The sequence below is a fragment of the Dufourea novaeangliae genome, unplaced genomic scaffold (genome assembly GCF_001272555.1).
Source record: "Dufourea novaeangliae isolate 0120121106 unplaced genomic scaffold, ASM127255v1 scaffold65, whole genome shotgun sequence".
NCBI lineage: Eukaryota > Metazoa > Arthropoda > Insecta > Hymenoptera > Halictidae > Dufourea > Dufourea novaeangliae.
The window spans coordinates 3,874,166-3,890,799 of record NW_015373961.1 but is presented as its reverse complement, the minus strand read 5'-3'; the positions used below and the strand labels follow the sequence as shown (position 1 = coordinate 3,890,799).

Here is a 16,634-nt window from a genome sequence, read left to right as displayed (position 1 = left end):
CCCCCCCCCCCCACCCGATTAACCAATTGACGGTTACGGGAATTGAAGTCGGCGCCGATAGAAAACGATTCTGGGAACGGCTGTTTTATGTCACAGAAATGATTTTCGGACCTTTTTGACCGGTTCTGAGCCACTTTCACCCTATCTCTCCCGATCAAGTGTTAATTTACTGCTCTGAATAGTGTGTTAAATTGCCACGACGTTTATGCAAATCGTCGAAAATGTTGTATGTCCGGTAGACTGCGAACTATCCATCGAACGAATTATAATTACAATTTTGCGTGGCATATATAACCGAAATTACTAGTTTGTGTTCGAAACAGGAGCGGGGAAGAAAAAAAAATGGAAATCGGTTTTTATGAGCGGTTGTGAGCGGAACGTTCGCAACGATTCGTGAAAATTGTTGGTAAGCCAGTTTCTACACGATGGATTGCTGCTTCGATTGTAAACGGGTCACGGATTTATATGAACGGTTATAGAAATAAGCAAAAGGTAGAAAGTTGGATATTAATTCAATGGTTTCACGACCGCCGAATTATGGCGTTCAGACACCAATTTCGTGGCTGACAATGGAGCGATAAAAAGCTTTTTCTTTTCAGGTTCGTCAATGGAAGTGTCGAAAACCAATCGTTTATTAATACTTCAGAATTCACGAATTCTTCAAATTTGTGATTTAACGGTTGCTTAGAATCGTAACTTTTAAGATTCATGCATATGCAAGTATCTATAAATGGTAAACAGTATCGGTGAGGTACCAAATGTTAAGAAAAAATTAGTCTTTTGATTTATAAAAATTTGATCTGTAGTGAAATTTAATTGTAGAATACTCCTGTGATATATTACGCATCATTAATATACCTCCGTATCGTTTTTCACAGCCTGTTATTAAATTACATCCATTGGTGCCATCATCAATTTCATATTTCTGTTTGCCGAGTAATCGCGATTTAATTGTACCTCTGTTGGACTCATCAAAAAGCCCGAGCGCGGTTTCACGTGGCGCTGAATGAAGCATTGTCCTAGAATGTATAACCGTGTGGAATAATCAGTGTCGGATTTTATTGACTTACCTTTATCGGCTTGACGACATCGTAATGACTCTCCGGGGTTCTGGTATCGTAGGTAGTACTTAACACCGAGTTCTGTCTCCTACAACAGTTACATACGATAAAATAGACGATAATTTCACTTTATTAATGTCAATATTGCTGGAGCAATTCCAAATTTTGTTTCAATATATCCCAGAACGTATAGTGTCAAATTTTGATAAATTCAAGTAAACATTTTCTGACAGTTCTAATTCATCGTATCAATACCTAAAAATCTCTATTACAACATTTGTTCACGATATTCGTAACTTTTTCAGAAAATTCAAGGTGTATTACGACTGCATTTACAAAAATTACGATTTAATTAAGTAAAGAATTTTCTAGCTCAGATTACTTCCAGATACATTGTTTTTTAATTTAATTACTCGGTTTAAAACTAACCAGCAAAAAATCGAGATACTCACACTACTGGATCGGATCCGTTGATCGTGGGTTTCGGCGACTGGATGCCAGACCGAACAGGTGTGCTCATATGAACAGGTGAAGGTCCTTTGCTTCCCAAAGGCTGCTTCATGCTGTAATCACGGAAGAAAACAAACGATCAGTTACCAAACACCCGGGTAAATCCCTCGATTATGATCGTGAATCCCTTTAAATCGTCGGGTATTACACGTAATTGGATAGGGTCCCTCCTAAATCCTATCGTTCGATTAAACCGATCCACGTGTTATTTACTTTAAAATTTAAAGTAGCTATTTGGCAGCGAGGCTTATCGTTATTCCCACGTTGGCAAACGTTTAGGGGGTCAACGGCAATCAAGATTCCCTTTAGAATATTGCCAAGATGGGGCGACGGGGTTGGAAAGGTCAACCGAGACACTAGTCATTATTCAGGCAAGACGTGATTTATGGAAACCAAGGTATACCGCATCCTTTGTGGCCACAGAATGAATCTTCGGGTATTAACCATGACAAACGGTTGCGATTTAACGTTATTACGCACAAATTTGTTGAACCTGCATACTTATTCAAACGTTACATAAACAAAAATTTACGTGTACTGAATGAGAACGAAAATAAGAAAATACCGTTCGTAAATGTTGTTTCTCAAAAGGTCTAAACAAGTTTCTCGGTGTCTTGAATAAACATTGCTACTTGTGACAAAGCTTCTAAGAGATATTTACTAATTAAGAAAATTTCTTGAATACAAATGTCCACGTTTTCCAAGGAAATAGTCTTTCCATAGAGAAGTTACAGACAATACTATTCAATTTTACATTGTTTTGACTACAATAGGGCCTTTGTTACGACGAACTGGCAGGGAAATATTCTTCCACCTACGCGCAAAATATTTCGCATGTTTACAAAATAACGTTACAAGGCTCAACACACGGTAGCTGTTTTTTTGCGTCGATCACGTGAACAAACCTCGCGTGATTTACTAACATTTTCCAAGTCAGTGTCGAACGGTTTCTATCGAACTAACGTTCGATATTTCCGAGTCTCTGGCGTTCCGTTACGCGAAACATCGCGGCTTCACGACCCCAAGAATGTTCATCGTACCAGCGTTTCTATGGAAAACTGAAAATACTTTTGTGCAGAGGTTCGTTTTCGTAGTTCGTCGTTGGTCTAACAATCAGCACGCGTGTCGATTGCCTGACGGGAACTGGAAGCGGAAGCTGTTCATGATTCGGTGACGCGTTTTAAATGAACGAGGCCGAATAGACGAATCTATTTACATGAAAAAAACGATTGCAAAGAAGCGACGAGAAGGTAGAATCGATTTGAAAAGAAAATTTGAATAAAATCTGTCCTTTTTTTAAGTATAATACAGAGTTAGATATGTTATGGAAATGTTATTAACTGTAAATAAAAATTTTATAAAAGAAGAATTTGAAAAAATTGAGTCTTCGAAAATAATATCAGCGTATTGTTTGTAACTATTCTTACGTTATACTTGAAAGTTTGTGTAGTATGAAATTTTCAAACGTACTTATAAGTTATTTTAACTCATATATTTTCCTGATAGTGTTTTTTGGAGTAGAAATATTGTTCTTATGAGGTACGGTCCCCGTATTGTGAATACGCAGATCGCAATTATCGGGTTTCAAGGTATAAAAACGTAAACATTCGCAAGAACAACGTGTCAAACGTAAACAAATTCATAAGCATAAAATTTGATAATTTGACAAGCTAAACTCATACGTTGTAAAGCAGCAAGTATAATGGATTTAATTTTTTTTTTAAATTTAAGTGTCCTAAACGGTGGTAAGACAAATTTTCCATAAACACGATTCTAATATACATTACACGGTTTCCATAGGATGAGCAACAACAGTATTCGTACGGTAGAAATAATCAAAAGTTCGCTCCAAAAAATTCTACGAGATAAACGAAAATTAAACTAAAAACCGAGCATTAAACGATATCTATTAAGTAGACATATGTAAATAATTTGTAAAATCTAATTACCCCTAAATTGAGACAAGAAACTAAAGTAGTGAATTGAACACAATTCCTACAAACATAAAACCTTATCATTTGAACACTAGCAGAGCCCCTATCAACAAAAGAAACTGAAGTAGTAAATTGCACAAAATTCCTACAAACATATAACCTTATCGTTTGAACATTACCAGAGCCCCTATTAACCCTCAAGGACACGGATGGCGTATTCCGCACACCACCACTCCGAATAAGCCCGTATCTCCACATTTTTTTGACTCCAAAAATGTTTTTTTTTTCATCCTACTTATCTACTATTAAAAACAGACAATTATTAAACTAAAGGATAAACAAGAGGCCTGTGGCTGCCTTTTAAACCCACGAAAATATAAACGGCGTATTCACAGTGCATGTCCTTGAATATCAACAAAAGAAACTAAACTTAACGCCTTCACAAATCACTAAATTTCCCCTCGATATACCTAAAGTTCCCCAAGTGAAACCGTAAAAGCACAAAAAATCAATTCCACATGTACCGATTGATGGAAAGCTGCGTGTACGGCGTATTCACAGTGCATGTCCTTGAATATCAACAAAAGAAACTAAACTTAACGCCTTCACAGATCACTAAATTTCCCCTCGATATACCTAAAGTTCCCCAAAGAAAACCGTAAAAGCACAAAAATTAATTCCACATGTACCGATTGATGGAAAGCTGCGTAGACCCGGCGCTCCTCAAGCTGCACGTGCTGTTGTTGCTGTTCTGTTTACTATAAATCGGCCGATTGTTCGGCGGCGACACGCTGACACGCTCGGCGATACGAAACCGCGGCACCGTCGGTTTGTGGTAAATCATTGTTCCCAGTTTGAATAGTTCGCACAGAAAACTCCAGCACAACAGTGTTCACAGTTTCATTATCTCAAGATCCATACAAGTGTCACTGTACTCCTGTCGATTCTCGATCCGGTTCAACAAAAAGGCTACATCGACGTTTCACCAACATTCGTCGAGCGTCGAAGTAAGACACGATCGGTGAACGATTTGACCGCTTTGGAAGTCGCGGAATTCCGAGTGTGGCTTGGCGTTTTATTTAAGGGTCGGTCGGTCGGCGTGTGATCGAGGTATGTATCTCCCGAGGATCGCGAACTACTACACCGGGTAAACCAACGATGCTGCTGCCGAGGAGGCCTGACGCGGAATATCGAGGGAACGAAGCGGCGGCGGCGACCACGATTTCGCCTGGCTCGCGGCGGGCATTAGGCTCGGCCGAGCCCGTCGAATCACTGACTCCCGCTCGTAATAACAAAGCGTATCGCGGCCTATCAGAGGCTACTTTGATTTCCCGCGATCGCATGCGGCAGGCTGCGATCAGCTGTCTTTGCCACTCGTTCGAACTGTGAGCATTCGGAGAAAACCAGTATATGCTGTTCGTTTCTCTCACAAGTGGACATATTTAAAGTGCGCTTTTTTTTTTTTTGAAAAAAAAAAATCAGTTATCACGATATTTTAGGCTTATGACAAATTATAGAAATTATTAAATATTAGGTTAAAGTATGGAAATACTACAATAATAATTCTTCTTTTATACGACCATGACTTTTTTGATACTATTTTTGATTGACGTGTTTATTCAAGTGTGACATTATGGTAATATAAAATGCGACACTGTTCGAGTTATTCTTTGGGCTGCTGGGAGGATCTCTTTTGGGACATTGACTAAACTCGAAATTCAGCGCAGTGCATACGTTATACATATACACTGCGTGGCATAATTATAAAACCACCTTAAAATTTTTAATCCTTAGGTATTGTGATTAAAATAAAAACTATCTACTTTTTTATAGAGAATCTAATTTACCCTTTTCTGAAGAAATTATTCTGAAATTGATTTATGGTTTATTTTAATTTTAATCACAATAAATAGGGATTGAGAGTTTTAGGGTGGTTTTATAGTTGTGTCACGTAGTGTATATACATAAATTCTTGGTCAAAAAAGATCACTTCTTTAAATGAAAAAATGCCGACAGTCCAAATTCGAGCGGGCACAATACATTTGCCAATATCACTTTTCCAGTTTCAAGAATAGAAGAAAAAGTTATTTTGTCTATTAACATTATAAACACCGACGATAAACGCATATCTCATTTCCATCAGATAAATAAACATGACAAAACTTTTGAAAATATACAAACTTATAAATTAACTACTTTCTTCACTTTCATATTGCACTAAAAGCTGTAAAAGATCTGAGAAACTGAATTCTTGTAACATCTTAATCATCATTATTAAAGTCTACCAACCGGTCATTTTGATCACTTTGGTAGTTCTAGCGTTAAAGGTTCTATTAAAGTAACATTAATGTAGAAGAATTTCTTCTTCTTAATGTTTCTTTTTCATTGTGTTTTGTGGACTTACACAAATACTCATATTCCTGCAGTCTAACGATGAACCTATGGATAATACTATTATGAAAGTAAATGTGGAGTTTCTTTACTCTGTAAGTAACGAATAGACAATGTGATTGTGCGCCACGTTTGTATCGAAGTATTATCATTAGAGTCGCAATAACAGTACGATTAATAATCTTTCAAGTTTCTTCCACGTTTGATAAATATCTTAATACAGTACACGTAATATTACGAGAATGATATTTATATGAAATAAGACAAAGTTTAAACGACAAGACCAGTCCTCAAACAGCATTGTGCATCTGCCATTCAATAAAGTTGGGATTGGTGGACACATTCCCAAGCGTGTTTCATCCGAAGCGAGAAAGTGATACGGGTAAACGAATCCCTTTGAGATAATGAGAAGCAGCATCTGGCAGATGCGTCTCGAGGCTCGACAGCCGGCGCGTAGCGCACAGTTAGTTCACAGCTTGTTCCCTACTGTCCGCCCGCTCGCTGCAAGGCGATATCCTGCGCGCACAAGTCACAGTGAATTTCACAATAGGTTGAACGCACTGCCACACTTTCCACCGTACACCAACGTGCGAATTCCGATAAATTCTCAAACGTCACCAGCAAACGAATTCTTCGTTCTGCTTTCCTGCGTCACGATTCCATGAAGACTTTGCGCTATCAGGGCAAGCCACGATTTGCATACGATTTGCATAAAATTCTAACCGATTTTCGATCGAATTTATTGACCTTTCAACTGTAAAGTACTTGACGCCTTTAACGACGTACCGACCGATATGTTTTGCTTGAGATTGCAACAGGAATTCAGGAAATTAGACCTGTAATGTATGAAGCGTAAGATTCGGGGTTTGGATCGAGATCTATCAGTGAAGATTCATGTATACCTTGGCTAAAGGACAACAAGTACCTAAATAAGTATCGGTATAATAAATTCTATGCTCTATACAGTAAAAAATAATCATTCCAAAAAAATATATTAAGCTGATATTTAGTAAGACTGAAACTAACAGAATTATATCCACATAAAAGCAATTAAAATGTAATTCATCCTTTACGTACCAGTGCACAGCCAACTCTATGTCTCATACACGTGCAATAAGACTTTTATAGTATTAAATGAAAGTAAATTACCACACGAAATATAATTGCACAATCTATTTTACTTTCAACGATTTGATTTAACGCCTTCAATCGTATAAAATATATTTATACATCCGTCCAAAATATTTTGTTAAAACAGAATTGAACTCATTACAAATATAGCAAAACCTTTGTTATCAAATATTACCAAATCAGCAATCAAAACACCAGTTCGCTAAATATGCAACGATTGCAAAAGAACGGAACATATTCGTCTCGCCTTCAGCGTCACCTGCGATCGGGTTCACCTTGAACCAAACAAAACTAACCTACTCCCGATGCACCGTTCCCCCCGTGAAGTATTTACAACACCTGCCGTTCTTCGACGCTAACGAAGCGCCCCAACCAGAGATGGATGCTGATTCCGCGATTTCCCCTTAATCGGGCGAACCTCGAACAAAGCCACGCTTGTGACCAATCTCGGCCGGTCACGCGCACTAATTACCGTGCTGCGTCTTGCGAGGCATGCAAGTGGGTGGTTGGATTGCTGATAACTGTTCCAGAGCCGAGAAAATCGCAAGAAAATCCTTCGATCGCTGACAGTGTCGTCGATCCTCGAATATAGCAATTTCGTATCGCTCAGTGAGCCAGATTGACTGTATCGGGAACGATTGTAAAAAAATTACCGTTATTTTTCTCGTATCTATGTATGTAAAATGTACTTTTCTTTTTCAATATTTTACAATCTTCACTTTTTTTGGAAATATTAGAATTTTTTCGGAATATTGAGCTACATACTTGGAAAGCATGATTCGATGATCAATATTATCGTCGATCCTCATAGAGAATAGGAATACGAGAATTTTTTCATCGAACGTTGGACAATTTTGTATTTTCGACAGATTTAAATTCCGTTGGAATAGAAAATCTATTTAAAAGTTACTTGGAAAGAATAATTCGATGATTGATACTGTCGTCGATCCTCCCAGAGAAAGCGACTATAAGAATTTCATACTGAACGAATCGGGGACGTGCGTGAAAGACTTTCGCGCGCTTTGTCTTTCAATGCCGAATCTGGGTTCAGAAATATTAGCTTATTATAGGAAAAACAGGGTACTACTGAAAGCATAGAAATGTATATCATATCTAGGACTAATGACCCTCTCAAATAATCGACTTTTAAAGAAATATGAAAATCTTTCGATAACAGTATTTACCGGTACACGTGTATTAGAGATTCATCGTTGAATGTGTACGTCAAAGGGGGGACAATGCGACGGAGTAAGAATAATAATGAAAATCCTTCTATGACTGGTTGAGTTCGCGGTGAAAGTAAACGTCCTAGCCAATTTCCTATCGATCAACAGACTGCCGAACGAATGGAGAGTGTGCGTGAGAAACTTTCGCGGATTTCATCTTTCGATGCTGAATTCAACGTGAGGACATTCGATAATCTCAAGAGTGTGTTGCAGTGTATACCTCGACGGTATCAGAAGTTTAACAAGAAATGTTTTATCGAAAAGTGTCTCTGATGATCAACCATGAAATTTTTAAAAAATCGTTCAGTGTTTCAAGTCACAAATTACAGTGCTTTATTACCATTTTGAGGAACGCACTGGGACAATTATGTCCAATGAATCACTGCGAACGTCCTCGTTTGCTGAACCTGTTGAAGGATCTAGAACTCTCGATCACCACCTATTTCAAAGAGCGCCGTAACATGAATTTTACCATCTAAATACGTCACACTTTGTGTGGTTAACGAAGTGTCGGGCACTCGAAAGTCCGCAATAATTCCGCGATTTACATTGCAACGTGTCAACGCGATCGCTAAACAGCGTCCTTAGTACGTCTTCGAGCTGGTAACGGCGAAAGAAAGTCTTGTTAAGAGTTACGAAATCGCATGCAATTTGAATAATTCTTTGAACGAAAGGGGAATGTTACTTTTCCACGTATCAGCTTCAATTCGTTTTCTTAGTAGCCAGATGATGTTTCATTGTTGTCGTTCAGTCAGAGCTAAACTAATTGTAGATACGTAGATTCACTTAGCAGTGAGTCACTCGAACGTTGTCTCGTTAAGTGACATGTTAAGAATTCCCGAGAATTTGATATATTGCGATCAAGGGTTTCTTCGAATCAAATGATTGTGCGATATCTCAGATAAGGAGAGCTTCGAGTACCGTGACACTGAACTTCATGGTCATATTCAGGAATAAATATAAACGAAAGAAAAGTATAATATCATGTCGTACATAATCTTCTACCTGGGAATTATTCTTCATTCTTTATACTTTTATATTTATTATGTATAGTTGGTCTATGTTATACAGAACTCGAAGTAAAGTTTTGAACAATAATTCAGCCAGAAACGAGCCTCCAGGGACATCATACGTGTGTAATCATCATTTATAACTTGACCACGATGTCCTCTGTAACCTGACACCATTTGCAGATGAAAGTACGGACACATGTGTGGTCGATTACTGCAGGTTTATCACATTGCAGACAGTATATCGTTGGTTCTGGAGAATCAGTTAAACTCTGTTCATATGGTTCAAGGTAATAAGCGGAACAAGAATTTTTTAAGCGTTTCTGTGTTATCAAAATTTATGTAAGAGGCATTGCTTTTGCTGCATTAATTACTTGTGATACGTGGACTGATCCGTTTTATTTTTACATAACTATTATCACGTTGCAACCAGTATCTGGTCGGTTCTGGACAATTACTTAAACTTTGCTCACATGGTTTAAGATAATAAGCGGCACACAAGATCTTGAGCCGTTTCATTTCTATCAAAATTTACAGAAGAGGCACAAGACCTTTTTACCAAATAAATTATTCAAATTTGACATAATGAAATATTTAAAGAAACTCTAAACTAAACTGTGACATGTATCTCCGGTATATTGTGCTATTTACTGAAGCAGAAATTATAATGGAGGCATTGAAGAATTCTTTTGGGACCTTCGTGTTTTAATCTATAATATTTCTGACTATGAAGCCTATATATTTATACCTTACAAGAACAATCGATAATTTCGAGTCGCCATCAGGGAGAACTTAAAAATTAGCCAATCACCTACTCTGTTAACAAGGGAAGTTCGGTAACCCAAAAATTCCGATTTTTGTTAAACTTTGCAGGTTTATAGGGGACCTCAAAAGAAGTATAGCGCAATTTTTGTGTTTGGCCCAATTTCAGTTCTTCAGGGTGAAAACATCCCTTAAAGGTAGATAAGTGTTTCCATATTTCCTTGTATATCTTTAAAACTATCGTAGATATAAAAAAATGATTATAATAAAAATTGAATGGTTTTTTATGCTCTAAAAACGATGCATTTAAATTGATAAAAATTCTTTGTTTAAATAAAAACATCCCCCCCTACTTTTATTAATTATCAATTTAATTGCATCGTTTTATAGAGCATAAAAAACCATTCGATTTTTATTATAACTACTTTTTTATATCTACGATAGTTTTAAAGATATACAGGGAAACATGGAAACACCTATCTACCTTCAAGGGATGTTTTCACCCTGAAGTACTGAAATGGGGCCAAAAACAAAAATTGCGCTATACTTCCCTTGAAGTCCCCTATAAACCTGAAAGTTTAAAAAAACAGAATTTTCGGGTTACCGAACCACCCTTGTAAGTGAATAAATCCTAAAACTGACGGTATTCCGCCCTTTTTGAAGGGTACATAACCTCTTACGCTAATTCCTACTAAAAAAAATATTAATTACCACCAAACATAAGAGACTGAAATTAATTACAATGACTCATATTATCTAAGGACCTGCTCTATAATCGAATCCAATTTAGTCATTCTACAAACACGTAAACACAAGATACTGAACACTCGCTGAAATAATCTTGACTTTGCCAGTAATCAATCAGCGTATCAAAAATTCTTTCCAAAAGTCTAGACATCGCATACCAAAAATACGTACGTTCACCCGTGTTTTACGACCGTTCCGTCTGCATGAATGGGACAATGGGGCCATAAATATGTATAACGAAATCACACGCAGCGAGAAGCAACGATGGGACATGGCCAATGACGGTGATCGTATGGCCACCGATTTCCCCGTGGCAACCGTACACGTACTATTCCCATACATCCGGTATCCGGGCACGGGAACAATGTCAACGGTCGATGCCAATGAACCGAGCTCGAATTCCACTTTCGTTTCTTCGACACGCCGCTGCTCTGAACCTGGAGAGCTACACCACTCACCGTCATTGAAAGTTATTTGGGTTACGAAACCGCGTAAACGATTGCAACACGCCCGATAAAAGATAACGAACTACGCTCTCTGACAGGTAATTGTGTGAGCACGGTGTGTGCGTGTCGGACAAGCTGCAGGTTATTATATTGTAATCAGTAATGCTTCGCTGGTAAGATTTTGTTGTAGTTCAGTGACATCACTGTCCCTTATCTCGTGATCTGACAAAAAAGTAGGCAGGAAAATAAGCTTGTCGAAAGGGGGATGTCATATGATTTATGAAAGTATTACTGGTGTAGCGGAGAGGTTTCTCCAATCGAAAAGAATTTAACGACGGAATCATTATGGCTGTTTTGAGGTACTGATATACAGGGTGTAAGGAAAATGTTGGAACCCAGAAATGGGAGACTCGTGAGGTGATTTGAAACAAGTTTTTCTTCTTTGTTAACGAGATATTAACGAAAAACCCCGACTAATTAGAGCTCGAGTCTGCCAGCCGAGTTCCCGCGGTAACGTTGGCTACCAATCGCAGTGCGTAGGTGATTGGTCGGTGTTTTTTGTTAATATCTCGTTAACAAAACTTGTTTCAAATCACCTCACGAGTCTCCCATTTCTGGGTCCTCCAACATTTTTGTTACGCCCTGTATATATAAAAATTGTTGATTGAGAATTTTGTATGTCGACTTGATTTTTAATGTTAGATTATATGAAATTGGAAACTAGATAGTACATATCCTCTAATTCTGTGTTTTTGGCCTATATGATTTAACCCTCATCCTTCCTTCACTTTCTTAACTTAATTTGTCCCTTAGTGTCAAATTGACATAGTGATAAAAAATGAATGCAATGAAGATATAAACACTTAAATTTGCAAATTATTTAAAATAAAAGTTACGAAGCCGCAGCTAGATTTACCTACATATAACAGAATAACATCATTTCATCAAAGAAAAATACGTCAAATTGACACAATCCATTAATAGATGAGGGTTAATCGAATAAACTAATATTTGGATTCGGTTTCAATAAGAAACCTTGACCAATGCACTTCAATTTCATTTACTAGCAAGGTACCATTTCATTTTCGTTCTTATATTGAAAAGGATATTCCAATAGCACGCCACTCATTCTACTAGCGCACTCTATTAGTAGTCACCTATTAAGGTGAATGGCATTCCAGTAGGACGCTAGGAACTATTTTTCTACACATCCTCATGGTCTCAAAACGACTTGTACTTCAAGTGAATGTCAGATTCGTTCAACGGACGAAATGAAATTGGTCGTTTTGAAGACGTCGGCGTATTTGGCCAGCCGAAATGCTGCTTTAATTATTATCACCGGATGCGACCGATATGCCCTTGCAGAAAAGATACATTGCACTTGACATCCCTGTGCGTTGGTAATTTTAGCCCGTTACACGACATTTACGAGGATACCAGCCGGGAACATTTATTCGTTCGCGAGGAGGAATGCGCGGGACGCTCACGAGGGATGACTTCCCGCCGCTCCTGATTTGTCCACGTTGAATGTGACGGTGGATGTGACGGTGTGCACGTGACCGTGGGAAAACAGAACGTCGCGCCACGGTCGGGAACTTTCAAAAGAGTCACCCGCGCGAAGCTCTTGGAATAACGTTTAACGAGGAGAGAAAAGGAACAAATGTTCCGGGAACTTTTAAGGGGTCCCAATTGCCTCGACGAAGATACGCCTTAAGTCAATGCGAAGCTCCACAGTTTACTGCAGGTCTTTTAACTTGGATTGTAGTGCAATTGTTGTTTTCTTTGTTACTTTCACGATAAGGAAAAGTTCCTGGAATGAAGGCTCTACTTTTCCTGGATTAGCAGTTGTGACAGATAGGCATTAATTTTGGGAATACTGTAACCTCGTTCGATTTACAACAGAGAAATAAAAGTATTTATCAATTTTCAGAAATTGTTTTTGCTATTTACTAGATGGAAGTTAGGATTGATGTATCAATATTAGAAGTTAATTACAATTTGGTTTTGTATGTCTACTATGAACTCGTTTTTGCGTTTTTACAGTATACATTAGTTGTACCCAAAGTTGGGGTGCAACCGAAAAGGGGGTGATTCCTTGTGTAAACGTAAATTGAAAATATGTAATGAAAATTTTGTATTTTAGGCTCTGTTTTCGAAAAATCAAATTTCAATATTTCCTTTGCCATTAAATAAAGCTCAGGTGGCGTGTCTGTTCATTGCTTACCATTTCTACTTCTTATAAACACGAATGCAGATGTGTCAGAAAATTTTCAAACATGATTATTTCGAAAACAAAGATTACATATTCGATTTACTTTTGGATAAAAAATTAGTTTATCTTCGATTGGACTACGATTTCAAATACAGCCTGCGTTTATTTTTCAACAATGCATTGTAAGTCACAGATGTAGTATTCTGAAAAATTGAATACCAGAACTACCGAAGTTAAACGCATATCTATTTCAAAAAGTCGATAAACATGAAGAACTTTTGAAAATTTACAAATTTAGAAACTAACTTATTTCTTCACTGTCGTATCATAATAAAAGTTGCAAAATCTCTGAGATAATGTATTGTTATAACAGTTTAATCATCGTTATAAGAATGTACCCACGAGTCATTTTGACTTGTTCAGTAGTTCTAGTGTTAATTATTTCTTTCAATTATGTGCGTACGAAAACTAAAAATTGTGTCTATTTTTTTATAAATTACTTGTTAAAGTCCCAAACTGACAACAAATTATAACAAGCTGGCCAATAATACTATTCGAATTATTACAAATGCAAATGCTTAAATCCTGAATGTATGAAATTTCAAGCGCTATTATTAAGATTTTCATTCGAGGTATTCACAAATAGAGTAAAAAAAACAAACAAGACTTTAATAAAACAACCGACGAGAATGCAAGAGTTTGAGGTCACTGTCAAGTCGTCGAAATAATCCCACCCTTCTTTTTACTCCGATCCGCCGAGGGGCAGCTATTTCGATCGGCGCCAGATCGGTGTCTAGACCGTGTACAAGTTATTCTCGGCTCTCGTTTTAGTGCCATAATAAGCGCGACAAAGGCATTCCGTTGCTGCCATCTGTTAGAGAATGTAGCGAACTGCTCGGTATGATTGACTGGGCTCGGCGGGTTCCGCGAAACCGCCTCGCGCAAAACAATAGTCTTTCCCTGAATTACGTCGACCGAGTGATTCGCCGGGGAACGAGCCAATGGTGACTCGAAACCACGAAGTCTATCATTGCACGGTGATTCCATGGTGCTGATAATCGTCGGTATTCCGGCCGATGAACACCGAATCGATGCAACACAATGCGCTGCCACGCCACTATCGCCTAACTCGTGTACCGATATAGTTCGTCGCAGAACGCATTCGAGCTACGATTAAACACCGATGGCCAGGTCGATAAAACGGCTCACGGATAATGCAGTGTTTACTTACCCGTCACCTTGAAGTCTGTTATCGACCAACTGCGCAGGTATCGGAGCCGACAACTGCCTGACCAGATCGTCCCACTCCCTTTCCCTCTGCTGGAATTTCTCCTGCAACCTCTGCTTCTGCTTCTGGTACTCTTTGAACAGGTCGCCGTTGTAACTTTGCTCGAGGTGATCACCGCCTAGGGAGGTTCGAACAGGGACTGGGCTGAGCTCAGTGATCTTCGCCGCGACTCCAGTCGGTTTCTCAGCCAGGGAGTCCCTCCTGGAACTCCTGGCTGTCGATGGCGCCGGGGACTCTCTGCCGGCGATTCTACGCTCCGGCGTGGAGGTCGCTGAAGGATCTGCTTTGACACCTTTTACAGAAAGATGATATCGTTTTATCGGGATGTTCAGTATTGAAATCTGAGAAAAGTTTGATACTGAAGTAGCTTATGTACGCGTTAAATCGAGAAAGTGAACTGGTCCCCTAATGGGAAAATGTTCCGTTTATGTATACAGTACAATTTGGATTAGTATCCGAAAATTGGCACTGGAGCTCAGGTAATTACTAAGTAGAGGAATTGATTCTAAATATAGAATCAACGACCGTACGTGAAAAAGAGAGAGGGACTGAAGCTCGAGGTAACGACAAAATTTACATGCCTCTCTGTGTTGATGAGACTATACTAATGCAACAATGACAATTTTGTATTTTTGTTGTTTTTTTGCAATAAAATTTTTACTATCGTATTTGTGAGATTTCTCTGATTAAAATGATACCAAACGCAGTATAATTTGGATCGTATTTACTTATTGATTATTTATGGCACGTAAACATTACCAATAAATAAATATAATTCAAATTATATTGTGTTTGATCTTGTTTTAATCAGAAGAATCCCACAAATAGGTTCGTAAAACCTTCATTGAAAAAAAAAATAAACCATTTTCATCGTTGCATTAGTAAAGCTGCTGGCGTGTTACATTGTATGCCTGACTGGTTCCAAAAGGGACCCCTCAGTGGTGAGGATAAACACCGGATGCTTACGCCGTAGATTGTTTCGGGTACTAATTCAAGTTTTACTGTACTCTGTCGCATCTTTGTAAGAGTATTATGCACCTGTTGCGAAAATATGAAATTAACCCCTTAACGCTCGGTTTTTTCGCAATGTAATGCCGGTTGCATGAATTAATTCGGGTATGCGCGTTAAAGGGTTAAAGCAGCGATCCATATTTAACAGAAATTCGCATAGAACGAGCCAGAATTATTTATAGAATGATCCAGAATTATTCATAGAACGATCTCATAAAAGAGAAATTATGCTCACCATCGGGACTCTTCGACTGTCCTCTGGTCCTAGGCGGCGCCTTCGGTTGCCCGTTGTTGGTCGTCTCTTGTATGGAAGGCAATTGCTGGAATTCGGCGTAGCTCGAGCTAAGGAAGACATCGCCCTCGTTCTCGAAGAGCCTGTCCACGCTGGTGTTCATCAGTTTGTTGTTCTTGAAACCGGTTAGGTGAAAGCTCGCGAAAGATGATCTCGACATTGGATTTATGTCGCCGGTCGAGAGCGCCATTAGCGCCGCAGACGGTATCGGTGTATTTTTAGGCCCGGGACTCCTTGGTCCGAGTCCAGCTTCTAGAGCGGGGACCAAGCTACGCGACATCATGTCGGCGGCGGATCGTGGCCTGGTGAACGGCATCGCGCTGTGTGGGAACGTTTTCGGTTTTATGGGGGTGATCAACATGTGCTCGGTCCAGGAGGTCTCCAGGGATGGTCTCTCGAGCCGTTCCACGTCCACGTTCAACGTTCGTTGGGCGAACGGCACGGCGAACGTTTCCGGCGGTATACTTTGCAACCAAGAGAGTAGGCTTAAATCGGAATCGCTGAAGCCTACGGAACCGTCCAGCAATCTGGAGAAGTTCATCTCTACCTGTAACGAGATCAATAAATAGACATTATATAGCTTGTATGGTTATTCCTTCCCTTATACTCTACT

At 38.8% G+C, this 16,634-nt stretch overlaps 1 protein-coding gene across 3 annotated transcripts in view; it reads right to left on the bottom strand.

Moving 5' to 3' along the window:
- The window catches only part of LOC107186633 (WD repeat-containing protein 47), a 123,123-nt gene that overhangs the window by 68,327 nt on the left and 38,162 nt on the right, over positions 1-16,634 (bottom strand). Inside the window, exons 3-6 of one of the 3 annotated variants that reach the window (XM_015574535.1) lie at positions 15,965-16,568; positions 14,662-15,010; positions 1,514-1,624; positions 1,071-1,149 (exon numbers count right to left, since the gene is read on the bottom strand). In XM_015574535.1, the coding sequence (XP_015430021.1) occupies positions 1,071-1,149; positions 1,514-1,624; positions 14,662-15,010; positions 15,965-16,568 (1,143 nt within the window). Of the gene's footprint in view, positions 1-1,070; positions 1,150-1,513; positions 1,625-4,029; positions 4,043-4,194; positions 4,376-14,661; positions 15,011-15,964; positions 16,569-16,634 lie in introns of those variants that run through there. The other 2 variants (XM_015574533.1, XM_015574534.1) reach the window with 2 other exon arrangements.